The 17,596-nt window shown below is 36.3% G+C and overlaps 2 protein-coding genes across 2 annotated transcripts in view; one reads left to right on the top strand and one right to left on the bottom strand.

Annotated features, from left to right (window-relative positions):
- cmip (c-Maf inducing protein) overlaps positions 1–3,044 on the top strand; it is a 32,981-nt gene extending 29,937 nt beyond the window's left edge. Inside the window, exon 21 of the mRNA XM_058750680.1 lies at positions 625–3,044. Coding sequence (XP_058606663.1) covers positions 625–678 — 54 coding nt within the window. The 3' untranslated portion in view covers positions 679–3,044. The remainder of the gene's footprint in view (positions 1–624) is intronic.
- Positions 2,236–17,260, bottom strand: si:ch211-260p9.3 (1-phosphatidylinositol 4,5-bisphosphate phosphodiesterase gamma-2). Its single transcript, XM_058750679.1, has 32 exons — positions 17,229–17,260; positions 16,906–17,097; positions 16,486–16,677; positions 15,469–15,562; positions 15,277–15,324; positions 15,105–15,189; positions 14,938–15,021; positions 14,710–14,753; positions 14,490–14,562; positions 14,135–14,236; positions 13,919–14,037; positions 13,743–13,828; positions 13,539–13,656; positions 13,283–13,451; positions 13,101–13,136; positions 11,938–12,012; positions 11,688–11,759; positions 11,505–11,585; positions 11,224–11,393; positions 10,742–10,948; positions 10,501–10,620; positions 10,222–10,402; positions 10,093–10,131; positions 8,461–8,527; positions 8,055–8,212; positions 7,811–7,901; positions 7,403–7,624; positions 6,096–6,220; positions 5,639–5,759; positions 5,393–5,563; positions 4,196–4,278; positions 2,236–3,625 (listed from the first exon to the last, which is right to left on the bottom strand). Exons 2-32 carry the CDS (start codon positions 17,087–17,089, stop codon positions 3,620–3,622), a joined length of 3,423 nt encoding a protein of 1,140 aa, XP_058606662.1. The 5' UTR covers positions 17,090–17,097; positions 17,229–17,260; the 3' UTR covers positions 2,236–3,619.
- Positions 17,261–17,596: the final 336 nt, after the last annotated feature.

Here is a 17,596-nt window from a genome sequence, read left to right as displayed (position 1 = left end):
TTTAATATGCAGAAGCTACTAAATGTACACTGTTTCTCATGTTTGAGGTCAATAAGATTTTTTAATTTAATTTTAACTGGAGTAATGGACGCTGAAAATTCAGTTTTGCATCACAAAAATAAATTAAATTCTAAAATGTATGAAAATGTATGAAAATCAGATTAAATACTGTGATTTCAGTGCTGCTTTCAAAACATTGAAGCATTACAACCAAGGGAAAACAGCAACATCAACTTGACCAATGGCCTGAGTTTCAGTTGTTATGTTGTTTGGCTGGCCAATAGCAGATGAGGGAGTTCAGGAAAACATTATCAACAGTCTTTACTTTTCCAATACAGTCTGGTGACTAATGGTGCAGAAATTACACACTTCACCTTTAACTCTTATCATGCAGCCAGTTTTTTTTTTATTGCCCATATGCACAATGTTATTTACACAAGCAGGACATGTTCCTGGTTCAGTCAATCAATCGTAGCCTTGACTCTGAAATCAGAGAGGAATAATAGGAATCATAAGGCTGATAGGATTGTTGTTCCAGGAACGACAGAGAATGTTGAACCAGGAACATGTCACACATTAAACATTTCAATATCTAAACCTCTCTATCTCTGGTCCTATCCACAGGCCAAACTACCCAATCTAAAGGAAGTGGACGTTCGCTACACGGAGGCGTGGTGAACACGACACAGGAAATCGCTGACATATCATCCCAACACAACATAATCAAGAAACGAAGACTGTATTTATAGGAACATCATTCAAGGACCTTCTGATAATATCATAAACGCTCAAGAATCATGTAGTGTCTCATCCGAGGACGCTCTTCGCAGCGGCATCGAAATGCAAGAATATGTCACGTGACATCATCAGACAGCACAGGAACTTTTCTAACGACATCACCAGGGGACTTTTTCTCTGTCTCGTTCTCGCCTGACCCCTCAGAGGAACCATGTCCCTCGTTTTAACCCGTAACTGGCGTCCTTTTTCGTTCCTCCAGAAGACATCAGACCACCTGGATACATTTCCTCTGTGGTACCAGCTTCTGGTGAAGGCCTGAATATTCAGAGCCACATTCCAGTACAGTTTTGATATCACTTCCTGTGTGGAAAGCCAACTTCCACTTTGTGTGTTTTTTTGGGTCTTGTTACATGTGTGCTTGGTCCTCTCGGTTCAGAGTCCATCGTTTTTGCATCCTCACAGAGATTTCTGGTGTAAAATGTGTCTGTTAACAATGTTCACGTTCATCTCTATATCTCTATCGCTCTGAAAATCATTTTTTATCAACTTGAATAAGCATATTTTTCCATACACTGCTTTCATATACGTGTGTTTGTAAAGAAAATCGGCGTATCCCCATTTTTAATGCGGACATTTCAGGGGCTTCGCTCAAAAAAAAAAAGTTTCTGTTCATCATTTCCTTTCTCTTCTTTTTTTAGCCACATTGTACAGTGTAATTTTAATTTCACACCCTATTTAAGAGAACGTCGTCCAGGAAGTAGTCTGGGACTACTTTGTATTTATGAGCCCCCCTTTCTGGTCCTTCTTTTTTCTTTTATGAAGTACTTTTGTCAAGCATACTGAACCAAGATGGTGCCTAAAACATTTTCTGTAAAGATTGCATCACCTAGCAACATCAGCTAAGTTGTATATAGATACATTACGGACTTTTAAACAGATTAATAGGCTTTATTATTCTCTGTAAACTTCGCCTCTAGTGGTCGATAGGAGTCCACCACGAGTGTCCTGCCACAACGGTTGACAATGTTCTGCATATTTATATCGAAATCGAGCCAAGATTTGTGCTATGTTCATTAAGGCTTGTTATGCAGTTTAACTTTTTTATATTTCGTTTTCTCGCTTTTGTGATCAACGTCTCTCTGAACGTATAGTTTATGACCACTGTAATTAGTTACAGTCAATATCTTGACTAGTAGAGAAACGAGACGGCTTGTAGAGAAAAAAAAAGAAACCCGGTCGGAAATAAAAGAATCAATTTGCCGTCTTAACTTAAAACGAATTTTTCTTATGTTTACAAAGGTGTGTCTGTCTCTACTCCCACGTTAAACTATATCCAGAGAGTCGCTGCCCCAGTCTTGAACATAGCGGTTTTCGGTAGTTCCAGCTTTTGTGTGTGCGTTCGATTTCACACAGATATAAATGCCGTCCAGAGGGGGGCGTTCAGTACTGGGTGCCATAATGGCACCAACTCATGTTCTGCCATCTTGCATAGTTGCATACTGTATAATGTACATATGAGTGTATATAATTTCCCGTTTCTCTTTCTCTCAAGTTTTTGGGAGACTGTTTGTTGCCTTTGTTTTTTTTTTAAGATGTGTGCAAATGGTCACCTATTTTTGTTCCCTTTCCCGCACCCAGACCAAGTGCACTGTCATTGTGTTCTATTTGTTTCGTTTTTTTGACTGTATAAGTTTAATCCATTTTCGTTGCCTGTTTTGTTTCTCTTTTTGCATGTTTGCAATTTGAACATATAGATTTAATGTAAAGGGTAAAATCACTAGCCCCTTCAACCACTTACCATATGGATCAATACGTGTTTCTAAAAGTGAAAGATGGACAGAGTTAGTGTAAACTGATGGATTATATTGGGAGTGTGTTATGGTGGACTAGACCAGTGCCATTCTGTACACTGGTGAAACTCAAGCTGATACATTGTAATGGTCTTCAGTCCTAAAAGCGGACCATTTTTCTCTGTGGCGGGAAGGATTCAGGGGGCTGGGTTTCCCTCGGCCTTCATTTTGTTACAAAATTATAAAAAAGCGCCATATCTTTGAGACAATGGCTAATCTATTGAAGTTGAAATCCAGTTTGTACTTCAGTTTCTTGATTAATTTGTAATATCCTGTGGAACTCACTGTGCTATTTGTTTCCAATGTCTCCTTATCAACATATAATGTCACATTAATTTCAGCTTTTTTATTTTCTTGAAAAGCGCTTTTTGCTATGTTGAATTGAGACTGAGTCTTAATCTGATGTGGATGGGGTCCGTGCGGCCCAGTCGTGTACATACAGAATGAACTACATTTCCCATGACTCCTGGAGTTTTTGCAGATAGAACTGCTGCCCTTATTTCTTCTGTGTTTTTCTGCTTCTATCTACAGCTGGGTTGCTGCTGCTGCTGTTGCTGCTGCTGCTGCTCTGTGGCTGTTGTAATGAGAACACAACCTTCAACAGGAAAATAAGCCTAATATGTGAACCAGTTTCAATGAAAATAAACTGTCTGTGAATATGTTTCAAATAGAAAGCTTTCAAAGCTTTTTTTATTGACGTGTTTTAGTTTAGTCATTTGTTTCAAAAATGGTTTTACATATTTTGATATGCACGCTTGATATTATTTTGAGAAATGATAACAATGACAATTCTCATATCAGTAGCATGTGAACACATCTACACATTTATATGTAATGCACATACGGTATATACAGTTTATTAAGATCTCATTCAGTATCACAGTAACTGCTCTGCAGTCCTGACAATTTATTTCCACAATGATCCAGAATCTGGAATGTATCTTCCAAAAAAACAAGACCAAGGCTAAACCACGTCCTTCTTTTCACCATATTCACATTGACACGTCTGCAAGTTCCTTGTGGTTAAGGCTTTACACCTGTCAACAAAGATTTTTCATTAATGACTGAAATGAGGAAATAATATTTTAAGTTGGGCTTTTATTTGTTTTTGGTGGTGTTACTGCTTTCATATCAGCAGTCTCTAGGTTAATATACATTAATCTTTAAAAAAAAAAAGGTCCCTTCCAAGTGCAAAATGTGTTTAGTGAAACCAAGGTGCAAATACAGTTAATCCATGGATTTCTATAGTCATAATCCTAAATATGTGAGCACATGATTGCCCACATTTACACAGTCTGCCTGGTCACACTGCAGTAATGCAGTAAATATATTCTGGGTGTTACATAACTGATGGTAAAAGTAGTTCAAGCGATGTCCTGCATGGTTTTCAAAGTCTTCAGAAGACATATCATTGCTATGTGTGTTTTTGGTGTAGTAAACATCACTGTTCTCATACAATGAATGGAAAACTGATTGAAAATTATTTAACAGACAAAATCATAGATTTTTTTTGATCAGCTATCTCTTTAACTATAATACACTGATGCTGTTGTTAATGATTGTGTAAAGACTAAAAAAGAAAGATGTCAATTCGTGTCTTTCCTCACCTCCAGCTGCTGTACATGCACCAGAAGAGATGAAAGCTCCAGGTTTTCACTAAACCTGTTCTTCAGTGGAACAGATCGATACCCTATAAAAAGAAACAATGACCAGAAGAGAAATGCAACAGTTTAGAAAACTTTTGGGATTTTAATACAGAATACAGCACTTTTTTTTTTTTTATTTGGAGCAGTATTATGAAAGAAAGGTAATACAACTAATGCTCCTGTTCTGGGGTTTGTGAAAGAACTGCAGGAACGTGGTGGTTTGATGAAAAGCTAATAATTAATGAAATCATAAAAATATCAGATTTAAATAACAAATAATAAAACACTCACTAATCCTTTTCCTTTCATGTCTTGTAGACATTAATTATATTAAAATCTCAGCAGAGCCCTGCACATCACCTGCATGCAAAAATGTATTTACCGTGGCCACAAATTATGAATTTGTTCCCTCATTTGGATTAAATCATAGCCACTTCACTATCTAATTTCAGTTCAATTGTGGCCATTAATTAAGAATTTCTTCCCACAAGTTAATTTGTTCCCTCGTTTTAGTAAATCGTGGTGACATTGTACTAAGTCATTAATTAAATAAAAACAAGGAAACAAATTAGTACAATGTGGCCATAATTTATTAGAATTACGATTAATCGCATCCAAAATAAAAGATTTAGTTTACATTATATGTGTGTGTACTGTGTATATTTATTATGTATATATAAATACACATACATACAGTATATATTTCAAAAATATTTGTTTACACATTTATATTTTTATATTTAATATTATATATAAATATATGTAATATATAAACATAACATATTTTTCTAAAATATATACATGCATGTGTTTGTATGTATATATACATAATAGATATACACATTATACACACATATATTATGTAAACAAAAACTTTTATTTTGGATACGATTAATCGTTTGACAGCAATAATCATAATACAGGAACAAGTTATTAGTGTGGCCACAATTTTCTAAAACAAGGGATGAATTCTTAGTTCGTGCCCAAGATTTAACTAAAACAAGAGAACTATTTGTGGCTAAGATATATCCCCACCCCCCAAAAAGGTTGTCTGTCCTAGTTGATTTAGATGTGAAAGAAAGGTTTACTAAAAGAACAATTAAATATTTACAAGGCATATTATATATTTTTGGGCTAAGATCTTTTGAATGGATTTACCTGAGCGAATACCTCTAATAGGAAAAGTGGCTTGTGCAAGAAACTTGGCATCAGAGAATGTGTCCTCCTCAAAAACCACAAAGCGCAGGAAGGCCAAGTCTGGCTCATCTATTTTAAAGAATTTGGGTGGATTCATTGGGCCCAGCCACACTGGATTCAGTCCGTTGTCCTCTGTGAAGAAACAACATTCAGCACTACTACAAGCTAAATGGTAACTCCTCTCTCTCTCTCTCGCTGTATCCTTACTGAAGAGTGTAGTCTTGAAACTGTAGTCGTCTGCTTGACCTCCTGTGTACGGCCACAACTCAACCTGCACAAACGGACTGACAATGTGGTCTGGATTGGGCAGATGCCTGGCTGCCATCACCTGCAGGAAACCCAAGGAAATTGTACCTCACAAATACAATTAGTTCACCCAAAATGATCATTTGCTCACTTTTATGTCATTCAAAACCTGTACAACCCTTAAAAATGTAAACGTCTTTCTTCCGTGGAACATAAAAGGAGATCTTTTCCACAGTAAATCGGGACTCTCAAGCATTAAAATGACCATTTTTCATATTTTACTCCACAAATGAAAGTCATACAGATTTGGAATGATATGAAGGTAAGCAAATGATGACATTATTCCTATTACTTTAACTCAATGCATTTTGTAGAACTCAACAGGAACTGCAGTTTAGAGCAAATAGGAGTTATTTACTCTGATTCTGATGGTTTGTTTAGCAGGTTTCTTCTTGGTTGGAGTTCGCATCCACTCTGGTTTAAGCACATAACCCGTGCCTCCATTCAGACTGAAGAGAGCACTGTTCAACTGCATGAATTTATCTGCAGAGAGATGTCGTTGTGTTTAAGATTTATTAGACACATTTATAGCAGAACAGTTCTGAAGTTGAACAATCATGCAGTATGGATGCTACAACAGACTTTAGTGTAAACTCTTCTTCCAAGGTCAAGTACAGTCTTGGTGGAGCAATAGTTTTAAGAGAGGCTTGCTGAGAAAGTTAGTCAAAGTCAAGATGTTTATAGCTAACTTGTGTAAATAATGAATAATAATAATAGCACATGTGGGTCAATGGCACAAGGATTTGAAGATAACTCTCGTGGGAATTTATACTTGATGTGCATTTCTGTTTGGATAGTTATCTGGTCATTAAAGAAACAGTTGACTAGAAAATGAAAATGTACTCACCCTCAGGCTATTCATCAATATTCATTGCTAAATTTCTACGAACCTCTTCAGACGAACAAGCAAACTCATCTTTATATTGGAAGGAATTTTCAGCAATTTGTTTTTTTTTGACTGAACTAACAAGTGTAAATGATTGATAGCAATCTAGTCATCGAAGCATTTGGTTATTCAGGCCTGATATTCTTTTTCCTAACTTAAAACTAACTTAAACTTATTCCTTCCAAACAGAATATTTTAACATAGCCCTCTATCGCCCCCTAAAGTACGGAGAATGTAACTTACACTACCGTTTAGGCTTAGTAATGATTCGATTTTAAATTAATACATTATTAAATAATGTAATTATTATTCATTATACAATTATTCAGCAAGTACACATATTCATCAAAAGTGACAGTAAAGACATTCATAATGTTACAAAAGATTTGTTTTAAATAAAAGCTGTTTTTTTTATCTTGCTATTCATCAGTTAATCCTTAAAATGTGTTTTCACAAACATATTAATCATCATAACTGTTCTTTTAAACTTTGATAAATTGTTCCTTGCACACTAAATGAGCATTAGAATGATTTCTGAAGGATCATGTGACACTGAAGAAAGATGAATGATTTCTGAAAATTCAGCTTTGCCATCACAGGAATAAATTATATTTTAAAATATATCAAAACTATTTATTTAAAATTTAAAATTTAAAATTATAATAATATTCCACAATATTATTTTTACCATATTTTTGATCAAATAAATGCAGCCTTGGTGAGCTGAAGATATTTTTTCAAAACATTTGACACTTTCTGTTTTCTCATCTTTCACTTACCAGCAGTTTGGAAGTTAAGAGCCACCATTTGGCAGCCTAGTTTCCAAGAAGGACAAGGATCAAAGTTTGAGGAATCAACTCGCCCACTGCCGGGATACACACGGGTCAAAGCTTTGCGGTTATACTCCAAAATGCAGTCTGATTTCTCCACGGCAGTTTCATTCCCCTCTTTTGGAACCATGTTATCCGGAACGGAACGCACCTCTTTGTAGTTGTAATTTTCTGAGAGGTCATAACAGTGCAGAATGGAATAATAAATGAACCTCAAAACATTCCCGGAATTTTTGGAACGTGGCCTTGAAATTGTTTTGCTTAATGTTGATGTGTATGATAAAGTACAGCTGCTTTTCATTTTAGTTAATTTCACATTTTTTGTTTCACTTGTGTAATTTTCTGTAAATGACATACCAAAAGTCTTTTTCTTGATAGATTGGCAGTATACCACCATATCTGACATCTGAACAGCTATTTTGGTTTTGGACTCCATTTCTGCTATTCTCTGTTTCGAGAAGTAAGGGAGATATTGTCAGTGCATAGATATTCAGAGGAACTATTGGTCATCAAACATAGAAATAGATACACTATTAATAATCAAGCACAATAACGGATATTGAATGTGAGTTAGTGTGGCATGAAAGAGAGAGAAACGAACCGCTTTCTCCAAACTCTGCTCATTTTGGATGATGTTCAGAAGCACCTGGTACCATTCGTTCACCTGCTCCACGATCTCACACGTGAACTCAGTTAGCTTCAAATTCTCCCTATTCAAAAGGGTCACCACGAGGGGCCTGGCATGTTTGGCTTTGCATGCTGAGGAGAACCCATTAAAAACAACAAGGAAGAGAGCATTAAAGTCTTACATTTTGTAAACAGAGAGGAGTTTTTTTTTTATAGGGCACTGATTATTGAAAATAATGAGAAAAATCTTTCTTGCAGTGCCTGCTGAGTATTGCTGAGATTTTATATGGATGTCACAGCTCCTCTAATCATACAGTCTCTAGTCATAGTGTAGGTTACATGTGTACTAAACATTCACACAGGTGTCAAAACAATCTTACCAACGGTACACTTTGAGATGTCCACCACACCTTTACACTGGTCACCTAAAGGATTGTCTTTAGCAACCTGAAAGAATCACCGAGCTCAAATCAGTCAGTTTATATATACATATATGTACATTTTTCTTTGTACATAAAAAAAAAAACATTATTTTAATGAATTATTTTTAATAAATGCAAGAAGTCGGAAGTATAATAGTATAATAATAATAAATGTAATTTAAAATTGTGTGTGTGTGTCTGAAATTTTATGAAACAGTACAGTAATTATATATAATTAAGTTGTTTTTTTGTTTGTTTGTTTTATTTTACATACAAACATTATGTATTATTCAATATTTTACATATGTGTATATACTGTATATATATATATATATATATATAGTGGGGGGAATATCCCCTGCTGATTTTGTACGTTTGCCCACTGACAAAGAAATGATCAGTCTATAATTTTAATGGTAGGTTTATTTGAACAGTGAGAGACAGAATAACCAGAAAATCCAGAAAAACGCATTTCAAAAAAGTTATAAATTTATTTGCATTTTAATGAGTCAAATAAGTATTTGATCTCCTATCAATCAGCAAGATTTCTGGCTCCCAGGTGTCTTTTATACAGGTAACGAGCTGAGATCTCAGCTTGTTACCTGTAGAAAAGACACCTGTCCACAGACGCAATCAATCAATCAGATTCCAAACTCTCCACCATGGCCAAGACCAAAGAGCTGTCCAAGGATGTCAGGGACAAGATTGTAGACCTACACAAGGCTGGAATGGGCTACAAGACCATCGCCAAGCAGCTTGGTGAGAAGGTGACAACAGTTGGTGCGATTATTCGCAAATGGAAGAAATACAAAATAACTGTCAATCTCCTTCGGTCTGGGGCTCCATGCAAGATCTCACCTCGTGGAGTTTCAATGATCATGAGAACGGTGAGGAATCAGCCCAGAACTACACGGGAGGATCTTGTCAATGATCTCAAGGCAGCTGGGACCATAGTCACCAAGAAAACAATTGGTAACACACTACACCAAGGTCCCCCTGCTCAAGAAAGCACATGTACAGCCCGTCTGAAGTTTGCCAATGATTCAGAGGAGAACTGGGTGAAAGTGTTGTGGTCAGATAAGAGCAAAATCCAGCTCTTTGGCATCAACTCAACTCGCCGTGTTTGGAGGAGGAGGAATGCTGCCAATGACCTCAAGAACACCATCCCCACCGTCAAACATGGAGGTGGAAACATTATGCTTTGGGGGTGTTTTTCTGCAAAGGGGACAACTGCACCGCATCAAAGGGACGATGGACAGGGCCATGTACCGTCAGGGCCAGGGCATTGAAAATGGGTCGTGGATGGGTATTCCAGCATGACAAAGACCCAAAACAGATAGATAGATGATAGATGGATTTTTCTGATTTTAAAAAAATGAATTAAAAAAAATACATATTAAAATTTATTGCAAAAATGGCTGAGAAATGATGGCACTAGGTGTGATATTTTGTGATCTAATACAATGAAATTCGTATATTTTAAGGGTGTTTTAAAATGTTGAATATTCTAAACTTGCACTAAGTTTCTGAATACTTTTAAGACCATTGCATGTGTACAAATAAAACAAATATTTGCCCAATCATACTTACTTCACTGTACTGCTCACTATCACACGTTGAGAGATCCTCCTGCAAAGACAAAATGATACAAAACCACAGTTTGTAGAAGGTCACAATCTCTTTTAGGCACTGTGCCTTATCTATTCTCTCTTCTCTCACCAAACAGAAGCGCTCCACTAACTGTGGCGTTACAGGATAGCGTAGTTTTGTCTTGCCGTAGAAAAGCTCATCACGAAAACAGCTAACCAGGTCCTCAAGGCTACCAAACTCGTAGGTGTCTGCCAACACATACTTGCTGTTGTATTGGTAAACCAGATAATGTTCGACATCCCCGTCAACTCTGAGTACCAAATAAACAATCAAAAACACATACTGAAAGGAAATGAAGTGTCTTTGAGGAGGACAGTAAAGAAATGAAATGGAAAAAAACCGAGGAACCTGATGGAAAGGGTAAAGGTGTCAGGCTCTTCTCTTTGTCTGATGAGGAAGGCTCCATCTCGAGGGATCCTCAGAAGATAGTCTTCTGCTTCAGCTTGACTCAGGTTACTGTAAAACCACCTAAATATGACAACACCAGTTTGTGTCCAGATATTTCTAGTTTCAGTTACAGAAAAATTATCAGTCATTGGATTTATTTGTATGTATATGAGTAAATTTAAAATTCATCTTTTCTTCTTACCCCATATGGTGGGGAGGCACAAAATTAAGCCGAGGCAGGAAACCATTGAGGCACAGATTGAATCCATCATACTTGATCAGATTTCGTGTGTAATACTCGATCAAGTCACACATACTAGAAAAGCGCTGCTTGCTTGTTAAGTAGAAGGACCATTGACCATATTCTGAGGAACAGAAGATTCTGTAGTGCTGAATTCTCCCGCTTGTCCTACAGAAACCACACAGAATATTATTATATCAACATTTTCTATTGCATTATTTGCCTTTGTGAATATAAGATGTTTCATAAGCCTGGTGCTAAACATCTGTCCAATGCAATGTAAAATATAAGAAAAAGATAAGAAAATTCACAAACCACAATATTACCAGTGTGAGGAAAACTCAGGTTATTTACCACATATACATACATACATACATATGTGTGTGAGAAATTGTTCAATTGAAAGAATTAGTGAATAGTGAAAGGCTGGGCAGAGTAAGTACCACAAGGAGATACTGTAGTTTCTGATGAACTTTTCACTTTCTCGCACCAGGAAGGTTCCATCTTTTCCATTCTTCCCTTGACAGAAATCACGCAAGAGTTTTTCAGCGGTTATTCTGCCTTCAGCCAACAGTCCATGAAACCAGGGCTCTGACAGGTGCAGCTCTGCGTCCTGAATGTTTCGGAAAGAAGTGTTCATGGGCAAATGTGAAAGTGCGTAACAAACTTCTCAAAGTGGCTCATCTTCACAGGACTTGAACTGACTGGACAATGACTCACTTACCTCAGGACTGTCTTCCTCCCACTTCTCTTCAGAATAGTACAGCTTGTTATCTGAGATCACACAGTCATGCCTGTAAAACCTCTACATTAAAAAATATATATTATAAATGATCATCTATGAATAAGTTGTTATTATTTCAACTATGCAAAAAAAGCAGATCACATTTCAATTAAATTAAAGCACCTTATCTATTGGATCCCAGATGCAAAGCTCTCCTTCCTTTTCCACTACACGGTTTTCTTTAGCTTTTCTTATCTGCTTTGAAATATGAAAAATGATGAATTGACCTAAATCTGCCTCCTAAAACGTCAATCAGATCCTTTAAATTTGACACACCGTTGGCAGACAGATTTTAAATTTGCTGATGGAGAAAAATTATTTGATATGGAAAATAAAAATAAAGCAAAGAAAGACAGATGTGTAAAATGTGCACCCTGCAAGTGTTTCCAATTTTCTTGAAGCTGTCTAATTTTCTTTTCACAGCTGTGTTTCCCCTTTCTTCTTCCAGCTGTTCAGAACAAATAGAAAATTACACAAGATACTTGCAAACTCGCATTAGACATACAAATGATTAAGAGAGTAACTCACCCAAAAAAAATCTGAAAATTTGTTCATTCTACAGATTTGGAGAAATTTAGCATTACTTCACTTGCTCACTGATAGATCCTTTGTAGTGAATGGGTGCCGTCAGAATGAGAGTCCAAACAGCTGTTAAAAACATCACAATATTCCACAAGTAATCCACATGATTTAAATAAACTAATTCAACATTAAGACGTTTTCCACTGTAAACCATTCACTCTGGCTAAAGTACCTCTATCCGTAATATTGCTAGCTTTCTCAAATGCAAAAGTCATCTCGTCTGAATCAGGAGAGAAATATGCACAGATCAAGCACCGTTTACAAGCAAAAACAGTCCAAAAGCATTCTAAACAAATATGTCAGTAGATTTTGATGTGAAAGGTCGTGGACTTCTTCACTGGAGGAAGTGTTTTTTCATGGATTGTGGACTTTTGGACAGATGCAATGGTTTAAAGTTCAAATGCTTTAATGATGGATTTGTTTCTTATAAACACAAAGCTTTTGGCTTGACAAGTAGTTAATTGATGGACTGTAGTTGATTAATTGTGGATTATTGTGATGTTTTTTATCAGCTGTTCGGACTTTAATTCTGACGGCACCCATTCACTGCAGAGGATATATTGGTGAGCAAGTGATGTAATGCTATTTCTCTAAATCTGTTATAGAAATGAACTCATCTAAATCTTTGATTTTCAGCACCTTTTCAGTTTTGGGTGAACTATACCTTTAAGTCAGATCCATCTTTATTTTTCATTCATACCCACATATGCAATGTGCTTCAGTGTTTACACAAAAATAGTGTGACCAGTATTACTTAAAAAATGGCAACTTAATTTTCATGTATATTGAATTTAAAAAACAAGTCAGAACTACATGTAGTCTAATTCCTCCAATGTATTACTTAATGGACTTAATTAACATATGATATTAGAACTAAGCATAGAGTTAGGGTGGTTGGTTATGTGAGTGAAATAAACAGCTGCTCTACTTGTGGAAGGTGTATTTTGTGGATACCTTAACTGTTTGATCACTCTCTTTTATTTTCTGGTGCTGTTGAAGAGAATAAATAGGTAATCATACATAAAATTTTCATAAGTCATTACATTAGAGACTGAAGCAATTGGAGAATCTCTGCAGTGTTTCCTACTAAATTTAGTTCAACCACCTGAGCTGACAAATTTGACATTTTTTCCCACCTTGATGATGATCTTGCCCTTCAGCTGGTTTGGTGAGGGTAGATTTTCTGCTTCTGGTTCCAGCGGCTCGGTCAGGAGCTTGTCTTGGAAAACATCTCGTAAGATCTGAGCCATCATTTTCTGTTGCTTGATGTCACAGTGTTGTTCTATGGACAGCACCACAGGATACCTGCCAATAGAGATGCAAATGAGACTGTTGAATGCCAAATGTATGTTGCATAATGATAATTGAATGTGTGTGTTGTTGATGACTAACTCAGATGTTATAAAAGCATGATCATTGATGGCCTTCACCACATCCTTAAACTTAATCTTGGAGGTCATGGTTCGTCCATGGTATATGACAGGTTCTTCTGGACCATTCCAGCAGTCCACTGCATTACACAAAAAAGAATACATAATATTCAATAACATGATTCAATAACATGAATCATAACCATACAATATAAAAGTCACTAACACTCAATACAGCGGCAGCCCAGCCTCAGGCAGCGCACGTAAGCTTCTGTTGATGAATCACTGCGCAGTTGATCTCCAGTCAAATATCTGTGAAAAAAAGTAACACAGGAAGTTGATCATGAAGAGAAGGAGCTGCTGTGTGTGTGTGTCATGAGCATGAAGAACTGCAGCACTGACGTGTTGTGAGAAGAGTTGATCCAGTAGTGAGACAGAGGATTGTTCATGTCCAGTGGGCAAAGTTCTGAGAACTTCTCATCCCAAATCGAGTTCTCTTTGGAGAAGAGAAAACTGAGGAACTAGAAAGACAGAAACATAACATTTGCACTGATTTTCTGTTTTATAGATTTATTTCACATGTTGACATCAAACTAAACAGATCTTGGTAACTTGTACCTCTCCAACAGTAAGTGTTGGATTGTTGGTCTTCCTCATGGTGTCACTGATGAAACTGGTCATCAGCTCCTGAACCTGGTTAAAATTTCTGGCCCAGGCATCCTACAGACAGAAAACAAATGTACAGTTCATTTTCGAATTAAATATTGCTTTTCAACATTCATGTTAATTAGAAATGTTAAGCAGCAAATTAGCATATTAGAATGACTTACAGCAAATACATGCAGCATTGGTGAACAAAGATTCTTCATTCAAACACATTTAAAAATTGTACAGACCCCAAACTTTTGAACAGTTGGAAAGATGGACAGATGATAAAAGATAAGATAATATACAAGGAAAATATTGGTCTTACCTTTTGTCGATATAAAAGAAAGTTTTGAAAATCATAGATGGGAACTACAGAAGATTCAGGACTATCAGCATTACTGCAGAGAAATACATACAAAAACAAATATAGTTTTCACAGTACACTTATTTAAAATAATAATAATAATAAATAAATAACTTTAGTAAAATTATCATGATATGGCTCCTTCGAAACTGAATTGAACCCCAAAAAAGATAATTTTTACCTTATTATGAAAGCTGCAGACCCCTTTTCAAACTCTTCTAGCAACTAATAATAATAATAATGATAAAATCATTTTAAATATTTTTAGCATGTTTAAATAAGTAAATGTTCCATGCAATATTATAAATAACATTAATAATGGAACTGATACTCAAATAACACATAAATACAATGAAACATTAAAATAAATAAATAAATATATATAGATATAAATAAATAGCACACTCACCATCTTCTGGTTTTCAAATATTAAAAGATGGTAGAATTTGTAAAACCGCTGAAAGTCCAGGGAATAATCATTTGCTGCCACCTCCTGAAAATGCACTTGTGTTAAATGAGTTTAAAAAAATAAAAATACTCCTTATTGAGTACAGAGGACTTCAGTATTATTTGTACCACAAATCTGTCCTCCAGAAAACGTCCACCTGGTACAGTGAAGTTCATCTGTGGCAAAAGAGACTTGAGCTCTTTCAGGGTGATGCTGTGAGAGACAGAAAAGGAGCAGTAATGAGGGGAGACAAACGAAAAAGAGACGGTTGAGAAGAAGGTGAAAGAGAAAGAGGAGAACCTGTTTTTCTTTGTTTGATCAACCGAGTACATCTGCTTCCTCAGCCAACTACAGTAGAGGAAAAAACAGAGAATGAAACAAACACATGATTTGTGTTATGGTTTACGGATAAACAAGGTACACTATCTCTCTCTCTCTGTGTGTGTGTGTGTGTGTGTGTGTGTGTGTGTGTGTGTGTGTGTGTGTGTGTACCTCTCTATAATCTCTAGTGTGTGAGCCGCCAGTGTTTCCTTTCTGAGTAACTTCAGTCCTGTCAGACATTTTTCTGCATCCTCCACTGAATCAGCTGTGGAACAACAAATGCTACCACAGAATAAGCAAAACAACGCTATCAAACTGACTGACAAAAATGAATCAATCAAACACTATCAAACTAACTGACAAAATGAAGTGGTGAGACATGATTGTCCACCACAGTGAGACATGTAACCTCAGGGTGCTCCATTGGGACCATTCCGGTAAGTGTGCTATTGCTAGCATAGCTGTTTACCAGCACATGTTATGTTTTAGATGTTGGTGATGATACTGTACTGCTGTCCCTTTTTTGCTAGCTTAACCAGTCAACCAAAAAAACCAGCTTCATTAGTATGGATATGCTGTTTCACCAGCTAAACCAACATGTAGCATAAACGTGGACCAGCACTGTTATTAGCATACGCTACTGTTCAAAAGTTTGGGGTCAGTAAGATTTTTGAATATTTCTGAGATAAGTCTCTTATGCTCACCAAGGCTGCTGCAACCGTTAGATCAAAAACAGTAAAGAGAAATATTATTACAATTTAAATAACTGTTCCAATTTTCATATAGTTTACATGTATTATTCCAGTGATGGGAAAGCTGAATTTTCAGCAGCCGTTACTCCAGGCTTCAGTGTCACATGATCTTTCAGAAATCATTATAATATGCTGATTTGGAGCTAATTTCTTATTCATTATCGATGTTGAAAATGGTTATGCTGCTTAATATTTTTTTGTGTAAACCATTTTTTAGGAATACAGCATTTATTTGGAATATAAATATTTTGTAACATTATAAATGCATTTACTGTTACTTTAGATCAATTTCACGCATCCCTGCTTAAACGTATATATATTAAAAAAATAGGCCTAAATAAATCTTACTGCCCTCAAACCTTTGAATGCTGGTATAGCTATCACAGTTGTATATGCTACTAAATAAATGTCTTGTTACCTAAAATGTGTTACATACCTTTTAGACTCAGTGATTTTAAAATGAACTCAGATCCATAGAAGATGGTGAAACAGGTTTTGCTGTCCTGCTGAAGCTCTTTTTCAGATTGGCCAAAGATTCTTCGAAATCTACTCCCCCTGCTCTCATTAAATCTTTGGAAATCCTTAAATGTCTCCCACTGGCGAACCTCCTTGAACTCAAAAATGTCCACTGCGAATACATAAACACACAAAACACTACAGTATATCACTAGTATTCCTTTGAATAAATTTCCGTGCTTGCATCAGGCCTAAGCAATTCTGAAAATTGAGGCCAGAATTAGTGCATAAGTAGAAACCAAAACACTTTCTTAGACATTAGTATAAAATAGCAACACTGCTTTTTTAAAAAGCATTCATTCCTTTGTTTGATTCAAGTCTCTTCAAGGAAGCAGCTTACACATTCTGACTATCCTGTCGTCGGAGCGTGTCAAGGCCACTTGCATGCTCTCTATAATGACCTGAACGGTGAGTCTCTCAACCCTCTGCTGATACACCATCATTTCAGTCCCCGTCTGCAGATGCTCAATAACCCGTCTCCTCTCATCCTCTATCAGCTCATGCCGCTCATTGCCGCCCACCATCACTGCATCTGACACACACGGAATAAAGAAGCAGAGCTTTTTGCATTAGATTGCTTTTCACTATGTTATGTTTATTAAAACAGTCACTGCTAAAAGTCAGATCATTCATGCAACATATATGCTATTCAGACGCATTTACCTTCCAGTTTCGGTGTGCAAAGCAAACTGAGAAATGACGTCTAGTGGTTGTTCTCCAAACCAGTCTTGAGAAAAATCACATCCTGTGGCATAATCAAGCTTTCTTGTTTCCTATGATGAAAAGCAAGCATTTCCAGACAACAAAAGAGAAAACAAAACCCCCAAACTGTCTTCATGAAAGTTACCTGTGAATTGCTTTAAACTAAGTAATCCAAATTCAGTAAATACCTGTATTTGTTATGCCGCAGGCCTCCCAACCAATATTTGGAAAGCTGTATCTTTCAAATTCTACCTATACAATGCTCTCAAGCAGAAATTGAAAATGACCAACAGTGGCAAGGGCATTTGTTTTAAAACAAGGGGGTGGAG

This window comes from Onychostoma macrolepis, chromosome 18 (genome assembly GCF_012432095.1).
Source record: "Onychostoma macrolepis isolate SWU-2019 chromosome 18, ASM1243209v1, whole genome shotgun sequence".
NCBI lineage: Eukaryota > Metazoa > Chordata > Actinopteri > Cypriniformes > Cyprinidae > Onychostoma > Onychostoma macrolepis.
Note: the sequence above shows the minus strand (reverse complement) of the source record. Positions and strands in the feature narration are given on the sequence as shown.

What these genes read in the sequence shown, in the direction of transcription:
- si:ch211-260p9.3 (XM_058750679.1), bottom strand. Translation starts at nt 17,089, where the DNA reads ATGGTGGGCGGCAATGAGCGGCATGAGCTGATAGAGGATGAGAGGAGA. An exon ending in AAAATCACTGAGTCTAAAAG is followed by an intron (nt 15,563 to 16,485) that starts GTATGTAACACA and finishes GTTGTTCCACAG; the next exon opens with CTGATTCAGTGGAGGATGCA. An exon ending in GATCAAACAAAGAAAAACAG is followed by an intron (nt 15,190 to 15,276) that starts GTTCTCCTCTTT and finishes TGTCTCTCACAG; the next exon opens with CATCACCCTGAAAGAGCTCA.